Genomic DNA, 23,466 nt, shown 5'->3' on the forward strand with positions numbered 1-23,466 from the left:
TCTAAGATTTCTGAGAGGTTGCATCAAATTATTAACTCTATGATCCCGCAGAATGGTAGAGCATACAAAATCAATAGGTCTCAGACCAGCTTATTCTAAACATGTGTCCCATACGCCTTGCAGTCCCAGTCAAGTCGACATGTCATGAGATCCCAACGAAATGAACCACTCACTTATACAATACAAAACTGCCTCTCCTGAGCCCCTTGGACATTTTCAGCGCCATACATGAGGCCATGCATATAGCACTCGCCCACTAGCGTATACTCCGCCCCTAGGTGCTTCCTGAGCACAAACGGCGCCTTGCCGCCACCAAATGTGCATATTTCGTCGCCCCGTTGTGATCCTCCCGGTACCAGACCAGCGTAGCCCTTCTCAGTCCTGCAGAAAACAGCCTTTGATATTCTGCTCATGAACGCCTGTGAAGTCTGCCAGTATTGTTTGACCACTCTGTCTTCCTCAGGTGATCTCTTTTTGTCTCCCCACACAAGCTCTTCCAAGTCATCTGGCCAGTCATTTGTCTCCTGGTTCACAAAGTCTCGGTACGCTCGCAGCCTATCTCTTGTAGATTCCAAGTGAGACTTTCTAGCGTTTCCGATGGGGAGTTTGAGGAGAATGGCTTCTTTGCTCTCCCCAGAAGGGTATGAATGAATGAACTGGATCAAGTTGCGGAAGTTGTCTGCGGTACCAGAGTAGTCGGTACCGTCCTTGCCAATCTCTCTGATTGTGGCGACGGATGTGATTCTGTCAACTGAAAGACCACTGATTTGCAGCATCGGTATGCCAGAGTCGGATGGCTCTCGTACCTGAGCCGTTGGATGCTCCCGCCTCCCAGCATAGAATGTTCCCTTCGCAGCATCCCATGTTGATATTGTCTGGGGGAAGCTATGTCTTGTCCACTCGGGGATCCATGAACAGAAGCCGTACGATTTGTTCACTCCGGCTCGGCATAGTAGGTCCATCACCTGGCCTCTCTGCACAAAGCAGGTGGCGTACCTCTGAACGACTTGCTGTACAGTGGAGTCATAGTCCGGATTGAACTCTTGCTGACTGCAGTCAGAGCCGAGACCAAGAAGTGCGAATAGCTTATCGACAAGCTTAGTTGCCTGGCAGTGGGCAAACATGTCCAACAAGCGGAGGAAGGCAAACTTGTTGCGACCTTCTCTAAGTGACTTCCGTGCCATCCCCAATGCGTATGCGGGACTGGCGTGCTGAAGGACGAGAAAATCGTCGATGCGATGACCACCTCCAGAGTTGAGTCCCCGTTCGCAGAGCTGGATAGCCTCAAAGAACTCATCCCAGTCGATCTTTGATCTACCACAGACGAGAGTGACTTTGTTTGGTAGCACCAGCTCCTGCACGATCCACACGCGTTTGAACCAAGGTCTAGCCAAGAATGCATCCAAGTCGGCACAGGCGTCAATATTGCCACCCCGAGACTCATTCTTGGCTTTGATGCTGTCCAAGAACGTGCACCAATATGTAGATTCTGACTGCCGCGCAAAGTTCGTGATGCTCTTGAGATTCTCGATCACGATGTCGCCGTTCTGACTCTGGTCCTCTGGACCAAGCCAAGCCACAACCTGCGTGGCTGACTGGAAGATCGTGCTCAGGAGGCGGATCTGTATGGCCTTCTCTGTCACACTCGCTTGGTTGATACAGATAGCATCAATCCATAGCATCGTATCAGCGGTTTGGTCTCTGATCGCCCGCAATGCAGAATGAAGAGAAAAGCTGATCTGGAGGGCACCCTCAGGAGTCTCGATAACGTGTGGCGCCAGGGACGAGCTGATGTCACCCCAGACGTAGGATAGAGCTTGATATTCTTCGTCAGAGTCGGCCAGTACGCGGTGGATAGTGCCTTTCAGGGGTTCGTCATCCATTCCAGGAGAGAGCTTGAAGAGTCGCGTTTCCCCCGGGCGGAGCTCTCGATACCTATAGTAGCCAGGGTCCTCTGACAACACAGTCTGAACATTTGCACCGCCTCGGATATGAAGGGGACGTGCGGTCTCGCTGAAACGGGCCCAATAGCCACTAGGTGCTTCCAGCGAGAGGGATCCGCCATGATAGTGTCGCCACGGATCATCGAAGAAGGCGACTCGAGGCTCGTCACGAAGATTGCACACAACCGCCAAGATGAACGCTTCAGTCAACGGAATGCTTGCGGGTCGGGTCAAAGACAGTCTTTCGGCCTAGATACTATTAATTAACAGGGTGAAACTTTCTTCACGGGGTGAACCCACCTTCTTTGCCTGATGCGCATTGAGTGTGAAGCCAGAGTATAAGGATTCATCAGAAACGATGGTTTCTATGTGAAAAGTCACAAAATCGGCCAACGACTCGATAGCTTGGAAGCCTTGCTGTGCCAGAAACTGCCTGAACCGGCCCTCCTTGTCTTGCACGGTGAAGGTGGATGTATCTGAAGCATCGTCTTGGAACGGACTGTGGCCCGCCATGTTTCTGAGAGGACTTGTCCAGTGAACACTGGGCTTGTATCCATCACCGACAACTTCTCGTAGGAAACTTGAGACCTAGCAAGGCTGTGAGACAAGAATCAATGGGATGATTCGCTATTGACTTACATAGAGCTGGCCGATGAAGTTATCTTCCTTCTCGCTATGGCTGCCGGATGCAAACGACTCTGGCACCGACAATGCTGTGACTCCATATTTGATAGACCTAGTCTTAGGTCCAACAGTAACAAGCCTGTAGCGCTTCTGAACTTCATCCCATTCAGCAGTTTTCGCAACATATGAGGCCGGAGAGGGGGCTCGTTCCACGTAACTGCTTGTTAGTGTTTGAACTATCGAAATCATCATCAGTCAATCTCTGCATAAAGAAAGGTCTGCTGGTTTCCTTTTTCTTACCTTGCGAGCTCAGAGTGTCTAGATGATCGTCAGAGCTGCTTGAGATCTTGACATCCGCGGACAAAGGTTCCGGAAGCTTCGCGTTTGTGTTGTCGAATCCCTCCAGATCATTCGGTATGCCTTTTCTCTCAAGATCACTGGAGATCCTCTGGACATCCTGTTGCACCAGAATGTGCGTCAGGAGTTGGACGTGCTCAGGGTTCGTAATGCTACAACAGGTCGCCAGCTCTTCAGTCAGCTCCAAAGGAGGGCTGTAGATGTTGGAGTCTTCAGAGACGAGATAGATGTCGAGTCCATCTTCTTTGGTCGCAATTGATACTCGTCCTGATTCTTCATGGCCGTGCACAACGTCTCCAATCTGAGTTACAACGGTCCATTGCACTGAGACCTTCTGCGGTTGGTAGACACATATCGCACCGAGGCGGCGCAGAATGGTGCTCCTGTCTGCGTGGCCTAGCGGCACAAGCCTGGAGCATCCAAGCGTCAGTAAATATTTCTAGGCAGAAATCACAGGAGTTATTTACCTTGCTATGTACTCAGCTTTGGCCGTGAGTGCCTTGGTGTAGTCGACCATGCAAGGCGCTTCTCCCATCGTGCTAGTCTTTGAAGTCGCCACCTTGGAGATTATTCGCCTATTCAGACCAAACGGGCGCAAGAGCTCCTCAAGTTGAGCCAGCGTAGCAGTATCAAATGCCAAAAAGGGAAGTTTCCCAGAAAAGGTCTCACGCAGGTGACCGTGGTCAGGAATGTACCACACGTCGTCGTTGGCCATAAGGCTCTCAAAGCCATCGCTCGAGCTTGACTTCCTGATGGGCCAAATCTTCTTTCCGCCCAGTTGTACGACAACGGCTGCATCGTGGTATTCAGACACTGTGGCGGCATCCATGCGTCTGCTGGTCGTGATAAAAAGGTCGCGTAGGTAAGTCAACGAGTCAGAAGATGTGACTTGTTGAATTTCGGATACGAGCGTCTTGAGATTTGCGATAGAAATGTTGAGGTACTTTCTGAATAGAGTCTCATGTTGATGAGAAGGGTAATGTCTCTTCAAGTCGGGGATCTTTCGGAGGCAGGTGAAACCTTCCCAGGTGCATTCATCCAGGCCAACCCAGCGGCTAGGACAATGCTCTGTTGGTGGAATGAAGATGAGGTTATTCTCTTCGAAGGATTCCCTGCTCATAAGTCAGCAAATGCCATGATACACTCATCTGTTTATACTGTACCTGATGGCTCCGAGTTGGCTATCATCTGCACAAGTAACGATCTGATCATACAATACGGATACAGCAACCCTAGTGGTTTCAGTTCGACGGAGGTCCAGCAATCGATTGATGAAGTGCACTGGCTTCAACTCCACAACGACGTCAAAATTCTGCAAAAAGTCCCAGCCACTATCCTCCGGATCAGAGATGTCGAGAAGGGGATAGCCTTGGGCATGGCCCTGCATGCCAGATGAGTATCCCCATAGACCCAGTCCAACAAGGACGTTTTTGCGTGGAAGGCATGTCTTCCTCAGCTGCACAAACGGACCGCCACGACATAGAACGCGCCAGGAGGACAACTCATGTCGCAGCTTTTCCTTCGACCGCTTCTTATCCTTCTCGGCCGCATCAGTGGGCGTTTCCTGAATCCAACGAGAGTAGTGACTCCAATTGTGTTTCAGGACGCTCAAGACTATCTTCGAAGACTGGTGATCCATCAGGTACCGAAAGTCCCTCGACAAGATAAAGCTCTTCTTGTCTTCAGAGATTGTTGATGCTAGACGGGGGAGATGCGCAACACCAAAGTTCTCGCGGATCCATTTCTTCCAATGCGTTGGATTCTCATTGCTTCGGACTCTCGAGAAAGCCAGTTCATACTTGGCGTGCAAGAAATGGAACTTGGATCTATGATTTCCGGAAAAGACAGCGCCGGCAGAGTACTCTGAATTTGAGTCGACGTACATGCGATGGCCTCGATCACGGGTCCCATCTTCCGCAGCGAACCAGATCTTGGTAGAGACCGAGGTCCGGACCCATTGAGCACGATACAGGAAGACTATGTGGGAAACAAGTTCGTCTGTGTCAATGGTTTGCGGGGCAAAGGTCATGTCCTCGTGTGTCTTGGTGATGATGTCGCAGACCATCCGGAGCCCGGAATCTCTCGCACCAAATTCCTGAATCAGTCGATGACGGAAAGAATCATCCGCGACGTCACGGTGGACTTCCATGGCGGAAATGCCCTTTGGAACCGGGCCGACGCTGGATCTCAGAGGTAATAGAAGTTGACCGGCATTAGGGGTAACCCATCGACCGTCTTGGAGCAGAACAATTGGTAATTCGGCGATCTGGGACTTGTACTCCGGCGACCCGCAAAGACGAAGGAGGATAGCCGCGAGCCGCGAGTGCCAGTATGAAGGCTGGGACTGAAAGACCTTGGGAAACCTCGGGATGAAGTATGAGATTTCACTAAGGAACTCATCGCTGGAAAGGGTCTTGACGCCCAAGCCATCTAGTGCACCTGTGAACTGAGATGACAGCTCGGACGAGACCAATGTGTAGGGACAGAAGCCCCGAGGTATCATGGAGCTGCCGTCCGTATCGGCCAGAGACGCCGGAATTCGAGTCAGCTCTGACGGAGGTTTCAGGTCACCAGTTATGGACTTCAAGATGGGCTGCTTCGATAACAACTTGAGGATCTCTTGCCCAAGATTCTCAAAGAAGCCTGGTTGGTTGTGGTCAAAGATGAGGTAGGGGAGCCATGCATCGTAGAGACGACGGGAGTTGAAACGCTTGATCGCTGTGAGCATGGCTTCGGGGAGTTCATCAAGCAGCTTGATATTCCAGTCAGACGAGTTGTCAATGTCCTCTCGACTCGCAGTGAGGAGAAAATCGGCCTGAATGATGAACTACAGTGGTTGTCCAGTTAGAATGTCTCATCAAGCTGTGCCGATGAATGACTAACCTTGAAGCCGTAGTTTCGGATGGGTAGAAATGAATAAACATTCTGAGTCGCCGTAGGTGGTTGTCTAAATGACATCTCTGGAAATGCAAGGAGAATATCCGAGTGTTTCCGTCCCTTCCTTCTGTTGTCGTGCCCAAGTTTGGTGGTGCGATGGCTTGAGACGAGGAATGCTGATGCATAGTCTGATATCAACGTGAATCGCTGCAAGCCATCCGGGATTCTGGAATCTGTGCGTCGCTTCAACACCCTGGGAGGACGGGCCCTCTGGCCTTTTTCTGGAATAACATGGACTTCTATACATTGAATCTTCCGCAGGAACAGCAGCAGCTGTGCATCGAGCTTCAGTAGCTCATTAGCCAAAGCCGAGAGATTCAGCTTTGGCAACAACCGGAGGCGGATCGATGTATATCCTTCTCGCTCTTCATCTGGAAATTTGGTCCAGATAGGGTCCACGGTTCCCAGGCGTTCTCTGGCATCGAACTTGAATGAGTAGTGGCCCGACTGAATCCACACCTTGTCGGCAACCTTGAATACGGACTTGAACCCAATTCCCTTGTGGCCTGTCGCTTGGTCCGACTGGACCTTGGAACTAGAGCCCAGGCTACACAGAGCGTCAACATTGGTACGAGTGAAGCCGACCTCGTTGGCGTCAAAGCGAACAGTGTTTTCTTTTAATGTGATGAGCAGAGTTGGCTCAGGTGCGTCGTAGTTGCCGTCGTCTGCATTCTGGAGGAACTCCAAGATGAAATGCGAAGGCTTTTGATACAAATCATCTGATAAACTAACGAATGTTGGTCATGATGGTTCAGCACTGATATTGGGGCTTACTCACATGCCGATGGCATTGTCCATCATACCCGCGATTCCTGATTTCTTATCCTTATCCCTGGCCTTCCGAATCTTGGCGATGTGCTTCTTAGCCTCAGACTCCGATTTGGGCAAGTCCGAGCCACCATTGTATCGAAGCATCTTGGAATTTGTGGTGATAGAAATGAGGGGAAGTGATGACAAGCATGATAGGAACCCAAAAATCGGAGTTTGGGGTTAAAGAACAGCTGAAGAATAAATCAATTGTCTTCAGGGGAAGCCAGTGCCAGCACAGCCATCATATCCTGCAGTGTTCAATTGGCCAAGACACGGTCTTCAGAACCGAGAAGCTGGCGCCACAGCGCCAAACCAACGGTGGCAGGGTTGTGACTGGGGTGTTGAAAAGGATGCCACATTGAATGCAGGCAGCAGCTCTAAAGATGCCCATTTGCCAATAACTGATCAACGTACTCAGCCGCTATCGTTTCAGGAGAGTTTACGCGGTGCGGCGAGGCGGATTCAAAACACCAGGCTCTCCCGCGTTTCTTCGGCGTTGACAAAGCAATTGTTGCACAATTGGTTTCAATCAAGCAAGAAGAATTGTTCCATCAACTCTTCCACGCATCCACAGCAGAGCCTCGTTTCACAGCGATCTGAGGCATTTAGTGGGGAAGATAGGGGTTGGGCGCCATTCCAACAGGCTGCGGTGCTTCTGACTGGTTCTCTGAAGAAGCAGGCTCTGGCCAAGGCGTGTCTAGCGTCGTGCGGCTGACCTCAAACCTGGCTGTGCAGCCGAAATGTGGGTTGAGGGTGCAGGGTATTCTCAACCATGGCGTGCGTTGATGCTGAGTGAGAGAATGAGTGATAGCTGGCTAAAAGCTGGACGAAAATTGTTAAAGTTGCTATGGCTTAATATTCTTAAAAGCCATATGAATAGGCCTCTACTTTTTGTTACGATGCTGTCTCATCGCCATCATTTTTATCGTCATTTGGGTAATAACGGGTTTCCAGCTGAGTTATCCCATCAAGCGCCGTGCTTCAACAATGTCAAACACCACAAAATGAGTTCTCACGAAAAGTGGCGCGCCGACTACAAAGGTCACGCTGAGGGGTATGCATTCAAGCTATCATCAATGTACTAAACCCGTGAATTCAAAGTAGAAAACACGGGGATTCATTGTAAAAGTTTCAAGTATTTAATAAAGAAGCCTAAGAAATACAACTGAACGCCTCGCAAATAGCTCAAGATCCATTGGCTGACATGCTGCAGAAATTTGCTAGGTAGGTAAATAGCTTCTTAGAAAGCTGTCCAAAAACATCCATTGCCAGATAATGATGTCAAGGCAGCCACTCTCGCCTGGTGTACAGGATCACCCCGACTGGAATGACCGCGTCCTCGCGATACACAATCGTCTCTGGATACCTGACAGAGCCACCGTTGTGCGTCAGTACAGCCTCGACCTAACATCAACAGGTTAGTATCTTCGCCTCAGGCCCTTGGTCTGCCACATACACTGTCGTATCCCCGGTCGGGACGGGTTCGGAAGTTGTCAGGACGCCTGAGGTACTGCGGCCTGTTGCTGACGATCCGGCAAATAAACATGGCGTAGAGCTGAGAATGAATGTCATAATTCTCAGCAAAGAGGTCGGCTTCTAAAAACACAATCAGAAACAAGCCCTTCTTTTTAGTATGGGAATCCTTACTGGACGACACGGTGGTGGTATATACGCCGTTCCCAAACATGCATCCCCAGTCTACCAAGGAATGATTAGCTCTCCGCCCACGAATCTGTTTAGTTCTGTACTCACTTGTTCGGGGGATCTTGAAAGAATGGTTCAGAATACTACACATGCTGCACTCCGGGCTGTGGCAAGGCCTCAGGAGGCTCCCCCGTTCTCCAATCAGACAGGCCCTGCGAGTCCCATGATATCGAAGCTTGTATCTACCTCCCGAGCGACTCCTGTATGCATTGAAACGCCTTCCCCGATAGGATTGGTTCAGGCTGTCCTCGTCGACATGGTAGATGGCCCGGACAGTCGCCGACTTATCAGTGTGGCGCCAGTCTGTCGAAGCCCTCACGAACTGGTTGAACAGTTAGACTCCTGAATCTGTATATTGCATCTGCTTAAGGTAAGACTCACTTTCTCGGTAGAAGCGACTATTTTTGTTCATGCGGTGGAATTCCTAAAGACAATCCGATTAGTGCTGAAAGGTCTGTCATGAAAAAGACTAACCGGAGCCATCTCGGAGAAGCTAGGAGGGAGCTGTTGCTCCGGCTATAGTCGGTGTCCCGGCAGTTCAGGAGCAACCGCCGGTTCTCAGATCTGGGTTTGGGTGTATCCAGGAACTGAGTGCGGCTTGGTTGCTTGGATGAAAGGTGCCGGGGCCATTGGGGGTAGTGTTGGGACATGTATATATAGTAACATTAGAGTCCTGATTCAACGTCATTTGCAAGGAGGTTGCGAATCCCCATGCGACGATATTAGAGCAGTACTGCAGCGTCACGGCGCTGAGGCTCTGCGCTGAGTGGGAGACCATTGCAAAGGTTGGCTGTTCAGCTCCTTAAGTACATGAGAGATGGGTAGGAGTGATAACGAATCTAATGACTGCAACTGTCACGAGTTCCAACTATAGAAACAAACAGCAGAGTTTTCAGCACGATTTTGTCCTTGTGATTCGACAATCTCGGAATCAGAGTGCTGTTTCACGCCGGAAATGGTATTCACTGGCGAGGATCCCCTACTCTTGTTCAGTGGTAATACTAGGACAAATTTGAGAGGTGTCACTGCCCTTCATAATGGGGTAGATATTCTGTTACCTCTCCGTCGTCACAGGTCATATGCTATGACACCCAGTCATGTCCACTGCGTTGCTGACATTTCAAGATCAAACCATAGTTTTAGTCTTGTCAGAAGCTTTGCAATGCAGTTTAGGGCTCTTATCAAGTATCATATGAGGAAATGATCATCTTGATTCATATCCATTAATCTCAACTGTCTTCCTTCTCATCGTGGTTAACAGCTCCTTTTGGAAGCATCGGCACGTCCACAATACTATCAGACTCTCTTGCCAGCCAGAACCCTCTGAAAGATCTCGTAGTTACCCTCCTGCTTCGGATCATAGACAGCAAACCAGACCTCACGCCACCAGTTTCCATGAAACTCCTTCTCGCGCAGCACCTCCAACCAGCAATGGGCAACGTCCTCGGGAGGGTTCGCGTACACGCCACAGCCAAACGCCCCAAGAACCAGTGAGCGGTGGCCATGGCGAGCCGCGATGCGGAGCGCTAGTCTCATCTTGTTCTTGGTGATGTTGCGGTCCTCATCCTTCTCAAACACTGGCTGTTGGATGCCGCCCCTCAGTTTGAAGGTGTGAATCCCCGGCCGGTAGAGCGCCGCGATGGTCATGGCGCTGACAACGGGGAGGTTTCTGGGAGGGATCTCTCTCATGATACGATGCCCATGAGCCATGTCATGACGAAAGATAAGCACATACGGGCTGTAGAGAGCTTCTTGCCCAGAGAGCGGATAGAGATTTCTATTCAGACTCAAAGCCAGAGAGCTACGGTAGCATAGCGCTTCCTCTTGAGCTATGCGACCGTTGAGAAATCCACCGCAGGGCTTGTGGCGGTTCGCAAAATTGAGGATGGCCACATGCGGGCTGGTCATTCGAGGGTCGGGAGGGCCAACTTTGAGGGACTGCGACAGACGAATAGCAGCGTTGAGAGTATCCTCGTTGATGACTCTGATGGTAGCCGGCTGAGGATAGGAAGGACAGCAATTTGGGTCCAGGCGATGAAGAGTCTCTAGCGAGTACTTGTGCGCAGTGTGGGCGGCGGCTGTGCTTTGGAGCTGGCCCAGGAGATTAGGCAGAAGGCCTAAGGTCTCCTGTGCGACGTTTTTGAGGATATCCTGCAGAGACTGCGACCCGTTGTGCCCCATGCTGTCTTTGTATGCGATGGAGCGATGTGTTTTACAGGCGATGAGATATAGAGAGGAATTTGATTGTGATGTCTGAGTTTGGTGAACAAGGAAGATCCGTGAACAAAAGAAGGAGGGGAAGTAGCCGTCTTAACCTTAGGCAACTGCAGGTTGCACACGAATACGGTTGCACATGTTTGCTTTGCCAGCCAAAAAAGGCTTGGCTCACAATTAAGAGAAGAAGAGCATGTATGAATCACTTAATGATCATTGGAGACGGTATTGCACAAAGAAGTTGAACTGTGCTTCACTATGCGTGACACAAGAAGGCCTGAGATGAGTTGATGCTACACGTGACATCCTTTCAGCCGCGCAACACATAGACAAACACTCCCTCGCGTCACCTTCTCTGAATCATATCAACTTTATGAGATGACCAGAATCTGTGTCATACTCCTCACACGGTAGCTCCGCCTTTCCCTCCGGCGATTTGAGTGCGTCGTATGTCTCGTCAAACTTCCTCGTGTCGTTGCGAACAGCACCACTGATGAAAGCATGCCCACACCGCGTATAAACTCCCGGGCGTCCCATGACACCTTGGACAATAACCCCCCTAATCTCTGAACTGACCTTCCACCTGTGTTCAAATGACATTGGCGCCTGAACGTCAAACAGAGGTACGAAAAAGAGCCGCTCCGCACCGACAACGTCAGGCGAGTCAACATCAGCGGCCCTGCCGTGCTCCTCCATTCCCTTCCCTCGCAGACGGCAAGACTTTGCATCGCCTTCGAGTGTGATGGGGTTAAGAACGCAGCGCATGCGAAGAAACCCGACAACCTTCTCACCACGATGCTCATCAGTCTCTCGACGAAGACTGACCTCGGTGATGGAGCATAGTGAGCTAACATCGTATCCTTCGTAAATATTGACTTGCTGTAGGTGAACCGCTCCATTGAGCGATGCCCAAGACCATGTTGGAGCAAGATCGTTACGAGGTGGTCGGTCGGCTTGCAGACTCTGCACGACCCACGCAAGTTGTATCTCCATCTTGGGCCTCCACAGACCGACACAGTACTCCATATTGAGCTCGTCTCGTAGGTGGTTGGCTACACCTGAGATGGCGATTAACTTGTCTCCGAGCACTGTCAAGCCACAGGCTGAGTAGGTGTTGACAATAGTCCCCCACTGGCCCAAGCCCTCATCGACCGTCTTTGCAGGTGCCAGCAAGGCCGAGCCCTGCTTGCATCCAAATGTCATCGGCCTCGCTCCATATTCAGACCAGGCCGTTGTACCATGAGGGAGTGACTCGCAAGCGGTTAATTCAGCGCAGTCCCAGATGACTTGGTCAAATGCAAAGTGCGCGATACGAGGCGACAGCATGCGTTCCTGGGCAACCCACGATCGCAGATTGAGCGGAGCCTCGTCAACGGCTTGAGCAAAGTATCCCTGATCCACGAGATGAAATCGACCTTTGATGGCCTCGGTGTTGATATCGACCGCCTCTGGCTGCACAAGGTGAGGATCTCTCTCCTGAAATAAACCCCCGAAGCTGTTGGTTGAGGCAGTTGCTGCGATGTTGAACAAGGCATACTTGTACACTTCAAGCATGGTGCTTGCCTCCTTCTGCCAGTCTTGATCAGAATTTTGTATAATGCACAGTGAATCGATCCAGATATATCTTATGCCCAGGCTTCTGACAACTTGGATTGCATCTTGAAACGTCTCTGGCAGCTCAAGGAAGGGAATGCCATTTTTCAAGACATTGATGTTCCCGGTGGTGAGCTTCAAAATCTCAGCACCTCCCCAACAGTGACTGAGAGAGACAAATGGGTCAGAGATGGGCGTTTCGGAAGATTCCACAAGTCTTAAGCTGTCTCGTTCAACTTGGATGAGCCGGGTGGGAACCCAAGCAGCACCGGAGCTCGTAGAAGGACAAGACTGATGCTCAGTGCGGCATTTCTCCAGACAGTCTTTCAGAAAGTTCAAGCTCTCTGTTGAGCCAGTGCTAGGGCTCATTATGTTCGGCGTTTCTAAAAAGCCTTGGTCAGCTTGCCAACAACAGTATCGGACAACATTTCGCACACCCTCATCTTTAGCCTTTTCAAAATGCATCCGAGTCCCCGCGAGGAACGATCCATCGAGCTTTGCTATGCTTCGGAACCAAGGACCGTTTCTTGTCTGGTTAGCCAGAACCCCATGGCTGTACTGAATCTGCAGAGCCGAGTCTCCTCGCAGCTGAGGACTCCTGTCTTTGACGATCTCCCGGAGGATGCCTCGGCAGCTATAGCAGCGCTTAGCCTTCACTTCAAAGTCAGAGAGGGAAATATCATATTGGAAGGTAGCAACCAGGAACTCTAGCCGGCTAGACTCCTTCTTCAGAGACATGGGCTGTTTGAACACGGCCTTGCACTCTTGGCACAACATTTTCGTATTCGATACGGAAAAGAGGGGAAAGGACAGAAGGCGGTGAGGGTCAAGAGGCCTCCGCTCATTTCTTTAGTGGCCCACTGAGGCGTTCGTGTCACGAGCTATGTATGTATGCATAACGGCGCATAGCTGGGGTGCATAAATAGGCGCCAAGTACGAAAGAGGCTTCTTGAGATGCGCTCAAACTCACAATGTCGTGTGGTATTGGTGTTCAGTCAACCGATGCATTAGAAATGTCGGTTTTAGGTACTTCACTTGACATCTGGTCCCCGGAGGAGAACTTCTGATCAACCAACTGGTCTTCCAAGATTTTCCATCCTCCTGTCTGCACGCAGATGAGCCACTATATAGCTGGCTTGACAATCAGAGCGTAAGGCAAACTAGGTACCTATACAGTGATCTACGTAGGCATTGAGAATACGCTCCGTTGGTCAGAAAAGCGGTTTGGCGGTGTAAAGGCACATATCAGCTCAGGCTATTGGTTTCAATTTAAAGCGTCACATAAGACAGTGGCAGTAAACCAAAACCAGCCCAATTTTACAAGATAGTACAAGAAACACGCTCATGTAATCTTCCATATTATCCAACTACCCTTCCCATGGCATCAAGTCTCAGTATCCAAAGAACACAACAGCCAAGGCAACCCCAACAGTAAGCGCAAAGTTATGTCCAAGCCCGGTGGCGCCGTTACTATCCTCAGTCTCATTCTTGATAATGAAGCTGGGCTCATAATCGTTAACGCGGGTATTGTTAGACTTTCCGTCCCAGCAGTACTTGTCAAAGCAAGTGCGGCAAGCGTCAGGAACGGTCTCTCCGGCCTTCCACCAGCTTCGGCTCATGATGGCGCAGGCGACACACACGGGCCAGTCCTTGTTGACGGTGCCGTTGCCTTGAGTGGCCGAGTTGAAGCCGTTTGTGATGATCTGGTCACGTTGTTCGATGGTGTAAGATGGCTTGAATGTCGAGACATTGCTCAAGGTCGTGTACGGTGCATTCGGTACGTAGACAACCAGGGGCGGTACAACCTGTCCATCGGAGAGCGTAAAGTTGTCTGCGTCACAGCCAAACATGGTAGGACGTCGGTTAAGGCCGTTGTTGATAAATGTTTCGGCAGAAGGCACGGGAGGGAACAGAGTACCGTTGCCAATATCCTCCAGAGAACGATCGTACGAAGCACGCAGGGCAGTGCCGTTGGGCCAGTTATTGTTAGTATCAGCAGATGAATCAATGGCAAAGATAATGTCCACGCCACGGATAGGCTGGATCAACGGATGAAGGGGGATATTCTGCAAATCCTCACCACCGTCCACCAACGAGAGCTGAAAGTCCTTCTCGCTGGGGTTGGTGGAGGGGTTCCAGCCGCGGAACGGGTTAGGCGCGTATTGGGCGATGTCGTTGTCATCTTTATCCAGACCCTTGAGGACATTTTCAACGGCCTTTGTGAGGAAGGATGGAATGCCAGAATTTTCGCCAACTGCAGTGACATTCTGGAGGAGAAATTGGTTGAAGAGGGATGAAGAAGTACCCATGACGAAGCCAAATTGGTCGAAACCCCGGACACATTTACCATTGCGAGAAACCGAGCCATCGCTAAAGTTGGAAGCCAGATAACGGAGGGGAGCAAACCCATAGGTCGTGGGATCCCAGGTGCCCAGTTCGTAGGGGTTGAACTCAAAGACGGTCGCGTTTAACGAGATGATGCGCTCACCGGGGGCACGCTCATCGGAGACAAGAATCGGGAACGGCGTGTCGGCATCCTTGAAAGACGAAGTATCCTGGATCGACGAGAACGTGTAGGCTGGGCCGCCTTCGGAGGCGTTGATCAGCTGATAAGAAAGAGCGCGGCCCCAGAAATCCGTGATGGACGTGTCCCATCCTTTGGCCTTCTCATCGACGGCATCCACAACCTGAGTCCAGTAATCGACCGTATTCAAAATCCCAATCCCCCTCTCCTCGGGGCCCTCAAAGATTGACCGGTCGAACCGCCAAAGCGAGGACCCTTCAGCGCCCCGTTGCAGATCGGGAATGGTGGAGAAGTTGTTGGCGAACATGGACCCCACGAGCCAGCCACCACCGGATAGCCCGGCAAGGTAAGTCGACGCCTGCAAAAGCCCGCTTACGGCGCTGTCGTGTCCGTTACGTGAGTCGGCAGCTGACAAGAACCCGGCTCCGTTCATTAGGGCGCGATAGCCACCGCCAGAGATGGCGATGCCAATGTTTGGTAGGGCCGTGGTGTTGTCGTGGGCCCTGTCGAGATAGGAAGTTGCGTTGAAGTTGGGGATGGCGGCATTCTCGAGGAGCTTACGCAGAGGGTCGAAGGTGTTATTCCTGCGGACAGGAATCCAGGAAGTTTCTTCATCTGACAGAGCATCTGCCGTACGAATGGTAGGTCGCGTGCGAGGACAGTCGACCACCTCTGGAGCGTAGCCACCGCTGGGAGAGTCGGGAAGAGCTCGAACCTGCAAATCCGTAGAAACCGCATAGCGAGGTTCATGTCCAAGGGTCGCCGCTTCGAGACGGAGAATGTGCAGGGCGAAGATCGCCGAGATGGACCAGAGCTGGACCATGACGGTGATGCCCAGTGGGATGATACGAGAAACCGGATGATGTGGAAATACCGCAAAGCAAAGGATATGTATTAGAAATGCGCCAAACGATTGTAAAGAAGAGTGAAAAGAAGAAAGTTGGTGAGATTTTCTTGTTGGAGTTTGGTCGGCGGCCTCATATATTGATCAACTCTGTGGACCCTCCCTTCAAAAGGACCCTTCCACTTGAGGACGGAAAGTTAGATCGAAGCAGAATTAGTGTCTCACAAATCGTCCCGTTCTCCAAAAACAAATGTCAACAAATACGCGTAAGCCAATCCAAGGGTCAACCAGGGTCCCTCTATACACGCCAATTCGTCGAGCCCATCTCAGAGTCCCCACCCGCATCATGATGACAGCATCAGCCGAGATCCGATATTACTTACGCGTAGGCCAATGGAAAATCCGCCGATCTGGTCTGACATTCCGTGATCCGAGCTCCCGGGGCAGAATCTCTCGACGTCTGCTTATTTTGTGTGGCTCAGATCAAGTCAGCCTCGCCGGCTTCTCCGAGAACCCTCGGCCGTGGCAATTGTCACAAGTTCGAGGCGTTGAGGAAATCAGGGGCGGCTTGGAACGGACCTGGTTTGACGATACTAGCTGTGGGTTCTGTTGCAGTGAGTACCGTAGGTTTTCTCGGGTGATATAGAGCAAGGCCATTTCTAGAATGCCGAATTTGCTACTATCGAGACCTGACAGAGTGAGTATCATAGGATAGCTAGAGGCTTATTGGAGCCTAGTGTGGTTGTAAAACTTGCATCAAGCGTGAAACAATGGAATACCAAGGTCCTAACCAACATTGTCGTTGTCTGCGTTCCCCTTCACCTCGGTTGACTTATTCTCACCAACTTCTCCATCACCAGCACCCTCTCCTCAGTCATCATCTTCAGAATCATCATCTTCAGAATCATCATCCCACTCAAACGTGTCATCCGAATCGGAATACACATCCTGTTCAGACTCGTCATCCAAAACCACGCCAATCTCACGAAGCTCCTTCCTGTAGCTTTCGTCCACTGCCTTGCGCTCCCTGCGAACTTGACGGAGAACTTGACGCATCCTAGGACGCCAATGAAGCCGCAAGAAGTCTTCGATAGAGAGATTCCGGTTAGAGAATTCTTGCTCAAACTCTTCCGTCAAATCTCCCAGCATTTCGATCAAGGCTTGGTCCTCGTCAAGCATCTCATCCCATTCCTTTACCTCTTTTGCGCGTTGAACTGTCTTTTCTGTGCCTTTTGCAACCTCAAATCTGTGACACCATCGCAGGTGCCTAATGCGCAGGGCCTCTATAGTTAGAACATGGATGATCGATTTAACCAGGTAGGCCAGATCCTGGTCACTGGTAATGCGGGAGAGTAGATCGACGAGGTATACAACCTTGGCGATGCCATCAGAATATCTAAAGTATGCGACCCTGACCCTCACATCATGCAGCAACGCAACAACAAGGTGGTGCAGCGGCAGTGATAACTCCTCTGTAGCGCAGGGGCAGGGAAGGCGAGACTGTGCGGTGCTATGTACCACAACTAGCAGCAGATATTCGCAAAGAATTAGCGTAGTCTTCAAGTCTGGCGCCTTTCTGGATCAGCCAGTCAGCGTATGTCAATTGATATTCATCCCCAACCCAGAAGGGAGCAAATCTGCCTGGATACATGACTGGTGTTACCCCGTCTCCATTGGGCGTATCTATCCCCTTGAATCCGAGATTGAAGGCCGCCACGGCATCTCTAGGGTGGTCCAGGAAGTGGAAGATGCCTTGCTGAACATGGTCCGAAAGCTCGCTTTTCATCAAAGGATCCAGGCCATTGTGGAGTACCTTAATGACACTGCTTTGATAAAGTGATTGCAGCCTATCTTATATTGTAGGGGTTGTTATGTCAGGTAGTTCGTTTCGAGAGACTTCAAGACCTCGCAGCTCTGATTCGGGGAGGTGGTGCAATGCCAGTTTTTGTAGCCGCTCTCGCCTCTGCGCAAGGTGCTCTAGCAGAGCTATCTTAGCTTTTGGTGAAGCCTCAACTATGTCGGCAATCAAGTTGAGTCCTATGGGGCAGTCTGTCTCGAGAAGCAGCTTGACGGTAGCAGAGCAGCCACAGCCAGAGCACAGGTCTCGTCCGTAGGACTCGTGGCAGACGTGCCCGCTAAGAATAAGCGCATCCATCAAAGGCGTAAGTCCTGTTGCATCAGGCTGGCTCACCAGGTGGTGTGTGGCCTCGTTCTCGAGCAAGAGTCGAAGACCAGTCTCCCAGTTCAAGCAAAAATGCACGATGTTTTGTCCAAAAATGTCCGTCTCGCACACATACTCGACAAACTTGATGTTTTCGATAAGCTCCTTGATCCTTGCTTCATCTCGTCTTGCCACGGCCAGAAAAAGGTTTCTATATCCCAGCCCTGTTCACTGTCAGCCATCATCTCATTCGCATAGTTCTAGCAATCAAGGCTAAGCACCTTCCAAAATGTCAGGGCGCCCTTGTAGCTCGTCTATAAATTCGCTCTTGTGTGGAAAATATAGATCCCCGGCGCGCTCATGGTCTTGTTCAGGATCAAACTGCGACTCGCAATTCGCAAGAACATCGTAGACTGGACCCAGAGCCCTGTATGTAGTCCGGCTAAAGACGAATTCGATAATCGAGCTAGTTCCGGTTACTTAAAGAATAAGGGCGTTAATTTAGTGCAGCATACCCGTCCTTGTTGGTACCTGCATAGACATTAACGCCCACCTGTTGCAGGAACCGTAGCATCATCTTGAGGCTCTTAAGGCCGGAAGCCTTTTCAAATCCTTTCATAAACAGTTAATAGTCATAACTCTGTGAGTCTTGTCAAGTCTTAGTATGTGGTTCTTCTAAGGAGTGAACCTACCAGAATGCACATGTGGGCGACATTACGACCAACGATGTCAACATCCAAGGGCGACGCCTTCCCAGAAGTGTAAACGATTTGTAGTTTCTTGATGTTTTTCTGGGTGGCTTTCGTTAGGTCGACTTCAAGGCAGTCATTTTTGAAGTCGAGGAAGACGTTGAGGGCTTGACTCGTTTCCCTGACATTGTATGTTTGTAGCGAATGTGTTGTTAAAGAGCCTCCACATTGGTATTCACTCTGCAAAGAAAAGCTAAGAACCTTGGAGAAGAGGAACCGGAAGCCAGTGTAAGTGATAGTGGTCTTTGTAGATCTCTTGTAAAAACAGCACCTGGGCTGATGATCTCCCTTGGACATTGACTGGTACGAAATGGCCAAACCTCCCCAAAGTCTGTACGTCGTCAGTGGCTTTCGTCCTGTTCCGCCTTTCTGTCCCTGGCAGGGACATATTGCCATGGTGGTTTCTTGGATGCATTTTCTTTCGGTCATGGAGTTTCTTAAGTACCGTGGAATGTCCTTTTGCTGTACCGTGCCAACGGTTTGGGATTGGGGACCAAGCCAAGGACCTTCTGCCTGCTCCTTTCATTAGAGCCAGCATTATGACTTTCTGGAATACTTACTATTGCATCCAGCGTTCCTGAGACCATGAGGCTGGTATCTTTGATCAGTGTCTGGCTGCTGGATGCCAGCGCCCTTTGTTCCTCAACTCCAGTCGAAATCGCCGTGAGCCTTGCTTCTGTCTGTTGAGCAGACCCTTCAATTCTCTCAACTTTGGATTCAATTCTCGTTAAGAAGGCCGTCGTAACCAAGTGGTTATCCTGTACGGCGCTTCTGAATGCCTCAATATCGTCACCGACACCCACACCAACATGCCTGTCGAGATTAGGAGATGTGATTTGATGGGGAGGCTGTCCTTACAGGATCAACGCTTGAATGACAGTTCCCAGGGCTCCTGTGGCCTTGAGGAGCTGATCTTGAATTTGAGTCAACTTCTTCCGTTGGAACGGGTAGGTGATGACTGATTTTGACTTGTCCCACTTGCGTGCCACATCCGAAGCGCCGTCAGCCTTGTTTAGATTTTCGACGAGTTCCTTGAGAGCTCGAAGCTCACCCTCGCAGGATCCTAGTGCTAGGACAACGAGATCGGTAGCTTGGGCATGGCGGCTGCTGAGTGTCGACGCACTCGGCCGAATGAGCTCGATGTATCTACGAAGCAGGCTCAAGAGCTCCGTAGCGCGTTTTAGATCATCCTCTCGGTCTTTGATGGCGCTGAAAAACGTGTCAAGGCCGCTACAAATAGTAATGCCAAGAGAAACGATGCCAGCGATACCGCTGGCGATGCCGAGTGCCTCGGCCATGTTCAGCGGTTGGACTGCAGAGTCGGTCGCCGTTTACCACGAGATGGAGCGTGGAAAGCCTCAAATCATGTAAATGAAGAATGAATTCTGTCAAAATATGCCGAAACTATTAGCAGATGATTGGGCATACATGCATGTGTCAGCCAGATTGAGGCTGAGGGCTCGTTTCTGTCAAGGCAGACATTCATTTCATACGCCAAGTTCAGCTGGGCTGTGTTGGTGGTGATATTGTAAATCAGGCCAGCAATCAGAGCCCGGCATTTCCAACATAAATTCGCCCTCTAACCGCCCATCTGCAAGCCACGTTGGGCCTGGCGGTTTTCAAAGCCAATGTGCAACCAATGGGGGTCACCTATCAGATCAAGCAGGGCACGAGATATCACAAATATGATGTGTCTTGCGCTGCGCCTCTGGCGAACTATCTCGCACGCCTTGCCTCCGCTTGAGGATAGAAAGATTAGCCAAGCCTTGGAATTTGCCTTGGCTGTAACTTTGGTGGCATAGCCTCACAGGTCAATTCCCTATCGACGCTTTCTATTAAGATTCTAAGTCCGGTTCCTCTGGGCTAGACATTTTCTAGCTTAAAGGTTCTCGACTACTTGATCGTTTTGATGAAATGAACCTCCCAAAGCTACCGTGTCCAGTCCTGCAGCATCGGCCCCAAGCCTGTCCCGAATATGATCCTGAGGCAGCGCGCCGCGCTGCATTCCCTCCGCTATCTCCACCGTGCTCTCAGATCATTGATGTTGGCAACAATAACTCATTCGAAGACCGAGGCAGCAAAGTAGCATCCAACGAGAACCTGCCCACCGGGAGAGTCAGCCGACAAAATGAAGGCCAAGAGGGCCGGGACAGTAGCGACGAGAAAACACTCAAGCAACCCCTACGGCGCAAAAACTACCCAGGCCGGACCGAGAAATTAAAAGAAATATTGGAACCGATTCTTGGCTCGGGCAATGGCGATTCCTGCGTCTTGTTGCTCTGCTGCGGTAGTCCCTCAGCATGTCGGGTTCTACCAGTTCTGATTCCGATCTCAGCCATCGCGACGGACTATGTCAGCCAGTGGAGTCTAATCAAAGATTCTTGGAACACTTTCCATAAGAGCTGGAGACACCGACTTCCTTTTTATGGTGTTAAGCAGGTCTCATTAGCCTCAGTGGGAATTACGATAGTGCCCTCAGAGATACTACCGCTGACGAGCAACACAGGTATCACTACTAGCACGGGTCGGGTCGAACAGTTCTAACAGATTCGGTGATGGACATTCACAATTCCTCGGTGCTTGTACGCCAGAAAATTTGGAATTCCAGATGCAGGAACAACAAGCCATCATTAATCAAGTGCCAGACAGGGCATTCACTTGTTATCATGATCCGTACGATGGAATATTCAAGCATCATCAAGAGTGCGACGACCACAGAGAAGCCCACGATACGGTTTTCGAGCCATATGAGTCGTCTTACGAATGTCCCTTTCAAAGTATTAGAGCGGCAAAGAGAAGGCTATTGCAGCTGTCCAGAAGAAGATCATTCCTCACTTTGGCCTTCCAGCGTCCTGAAGTGAGCGAGGCGAATGATCTCATTCCAAAAAGGTTATTTTATTCACACTTGTAATTGCCCATTCCCTAGCAACATACAGAAAGCGACTTAAATGGCTAATGGGTTTGTTCTCAGAGAAGTACTAAGGCTCTTCAACGAATGGGGATGTCCTTCGCTTTACGAATTGCCCTTTCGGGGGTTAATCGTCGAGGAAGGGTGGCTTCTCTCATCTCAATCTGTCTTCCTTGTCTACATCGGCGGCATATTCATGCTTGCGGTACCATTGAGGTTCATATTTGGAGGCTGGGATGCTGCTTGGGGAGCTGCCAGTTGCCTTCTGACCTTAGCTATGTTTGGATACCAATATACCAAGGATCAACCCGGGCACAAGGCAGCATGTATATAGTATTGCATTTTGATGCCGTTTCAATGCCACATTTCCCGCGAGAAGTATCAACGTTGGCAAGTTTCCCCTGCGGTGGTAGCCGCTTAGCATGCCGTATTCAACCAATATCGTGTTCTACCACTTGGAATTCACACCTACTAAAGAACATATGATTCAAGCTCCTTCCCCGTCCATTTCCACAACTGCTCCCGAACCTTCTCATTATTACTCAGCGCTGAACCCTTGCCCGTGACCCCAACCGGATAGTAAAAGACTCCAGATTCCACATCCTGACTAGTCGTAGCCCAGAGTTGGTTTAAGGCTCCATTCTCAACGCTCACGGATGTCATATTACCAATAAACCTAAACACCGCGCCCAACAGTGCACCATAACTGTTGATAAACGAGTCGCCTAGATTGGTCTTCACCACTCCAGGATGAAGACTGATGAACTTGATGTCCGGGTGGCGCTTTGCAAGCGCTGCGTTGTAGTGAATGTTTGCGAGCTTGGACTGGCCGTAGCGAGTCCAGGTGCCGAGATGCGGCATCGTCGTCTTGGCTTTATCGAGATGGTACGAGTCCTTGGGCGCCATGCTCCCTGCGGCGGACGAGAGGAACACGACTCTTACGTCAGAAGAGCTGTTGGCGGCGGTCGCTTTGAGGGTTGGCAGAAGGAGCTTTGTGAGGAGAGCGTGGCCGAGATGGTTGGTTCCAAACTGGATCTCGTATCCGTCCTTAGTGAGGCCTTCCGGAACGGCCATTATACCGGCATTATTAACCAAGATATCCAGGCGGTCTGATGAGGCTCGGAACAATGCAGCCGCTGCTTTTGTGCTCTCGAGGGACCCGAGGTCAAGACGGAGGAAAGTCATGGGCGGTGCATTGGGGACCTTCTCTTGGACCTCCCTGATGGCCTGGTTGCCCTTTTCTTCTGACCTTGCTGCAAGATAGATGTGCGCAGGGTTGTGCTTTGCGAGCTGCAGGACGGTCTCGAGGCCTAACCCGGTATTCCCTCCAGTAACCAAGATGACCTTTCCGGAGAGGTCGGGAATGTCCTTGTCAGGATTGAACGAAACACCACTTTTCATGATGGTAGGAGGTCCAGCAGTACAAGTTATGTAGAGTAGACTAACGACACGAGCTGAAAGCCCAACTAGTTTATATAGTGCAGGCCAGTTGTTATAGATAAGTACCCTGCGGACATAGGGAAATCAAGTCTCAGTTAAGTCCGGAGGCTTGCAGATGAAGCCCTGGTCTGGCCAAGGTTCACCAGGTGGAACTCCTGGCCTGATCTCGTCGGAGTCGAGTCGGAGATGGGTCAAAAAGGGGCTAGTGCAAGCTCAAATTGGAGGGATAGGTGAACTTTAACTTGCCACTGCTCCGCCCAAGTCCGCCGTTATAATTTGGCCCCTGGCAGATCAACTTCGTCGATCATGTGTAACCTATGTGCTGTGGCTACCAGTATTGATGCTGGTTCGTACACCAACTGCTGTACATCACCAAGAACAATGCAAGCCGAGTGATTGTGAATGATTTCTAACACGATGACTTCTAACCCCGACGTTCGGGCAATGGTAAATGAACTCTCAGCCAGAAGCCTTATAATTTGAGGCCATATAGTGCGTTTTAATTTTTCTCTTTCGCTGTTTCATGGTATTGGGTTTTGATGCCGTCATGTTACTTATGGATTGATAACTGTGTCTCGCTATTGTGGCTGATGGCTTTCTTCGAGGCGTCATGGATGACAACAAAAACTGGCTCTGCTAAGATAAATATCTGGCCAAT

General features: G+C 50.5%; 6 protein-coding genes across 6 annotated transcripts; all 6 read right to left on the reverse strand.

Moving 5' to 3' along the window:
• Positions 1-173: 173 nt before the first annotated feature.
• LRP88_02474 (HET domain-containing protein) lies at positions 174-6,776 on the reverse strand (the record flags this gene model as incomplete). The annotated part of the gene is made up of 8 exons (XM_083239124.1): positions 174-2,192; positions 2,244-2,531; positions 2,583-2,803; positions 2,868-3,334; positions 3,392-4,036; positions 4,088-5,751; positions 5,808-6,588; positions 6,640-6,776. 8 exons carry the CDS (start codon positions 6,774-6,776, stop codon positions 174-176), a joined length of 6,222 nt encoding a protein of 2,073 aa, XP_083104254.1.
• Positions 6,777-9,671: 2,895 nt separating this feature from the next.
• Positions 9,672-10,556, reverse strand: LRP88_02475 (uncharacterized protein; the record flags this gene model as incomplete). The annotated part of the gene is made up of 1 exon (XM_083239125.1): positions 9,672-10,556. The coding sequence occupies one exon, from the start codon at positions 10,554-10,556 to the stop codon at positions 9,672-9,674; it is 885 nt and encodes a 294-aa protein (XP_083104255.1).
• A 393-nt stretch (positions 10,557-10,949) lies between these two features.
• On the reverse strand, positions 10,950-12,143 carry LRP88_02476 (uncharacterized protein; the record flags this gene model as incomplete). Its single annotated transcript, XM_083239126.1, has 1 exon — positions 10,950-12,143. One exon carries the CDS (start codon positions 12,141-12,143, stop codon positions 10,950-10,952), a length of 1,194 nt encoding a protein of 397 aa, XP_083104256.1.
• A 1,430-nt stretch (positions 12,144-13,573) lies between these two features.
• Positions 13,574-15,529, reverse strand: LRP88_02477 (uncharacterized protein; the record flags this gene model as incomplete). Its single annotated transcript, XM_083239127.1, has 1 exon — positions 13,574-15,529. The coding sequence occupies one exon, from the start codon at positions 15,527-15,529 to the stop codon at positions 13,574-13,576; it is 1,956 nt and encodes a 651-aa protein (XP_083104257.1).
• Positions 15,530-19,314: 3,785 nt separating this feature from the next.
• Positions 19,315-19,758, reverse strand: LRP88_02478 (uncharacterized protein; the record flags this gene model as incomplete). The annotated part of the gene is made up of 1 exon (XM_083239128.1): positions 19,315-19,758. One exon carries the CDS (start codon positions 19,756-19,758, stop codon positions 19,315-19,317), a length of 444 nt encoding a protein of 147 aa, XP_083104258.1.
• A 2,081-nt stretch (positions 19,759-21,839) lies between these two features.
• LRP88_02479 (uncharacterized protein) lies at positions 21,840-22,769 on the reverse strand (the record flags this gene model as incomplete). Its single annotated transcript, XM_083239129.1, has 1 exon — positions 21,840-22,769. One exon carries the CDS (start codon positions 22,767-22,769, stop codon positions 21,840-21,842), a length of 930 nt encoding a protein of 309 aa, XP_083104259.1.
• Positions 22,770-23,466: the final 697 nt, after the last annotated feature.

Source organism: Fusarium phalaenopsidis, assembly GCF_050370095.1.
Source record: "Fusarium phalaenopsidis strain FUZ10S chromosome Unknown contig_32286, whole genome shotgun sequence".
Classification (NCBI taxonomy): Eukaryota; Fungi; Ascomycota; class Sordariomycetes; order Hypocreales; family Nectriaceae; genus Fusarium; species Fusarium phalaenopsidis.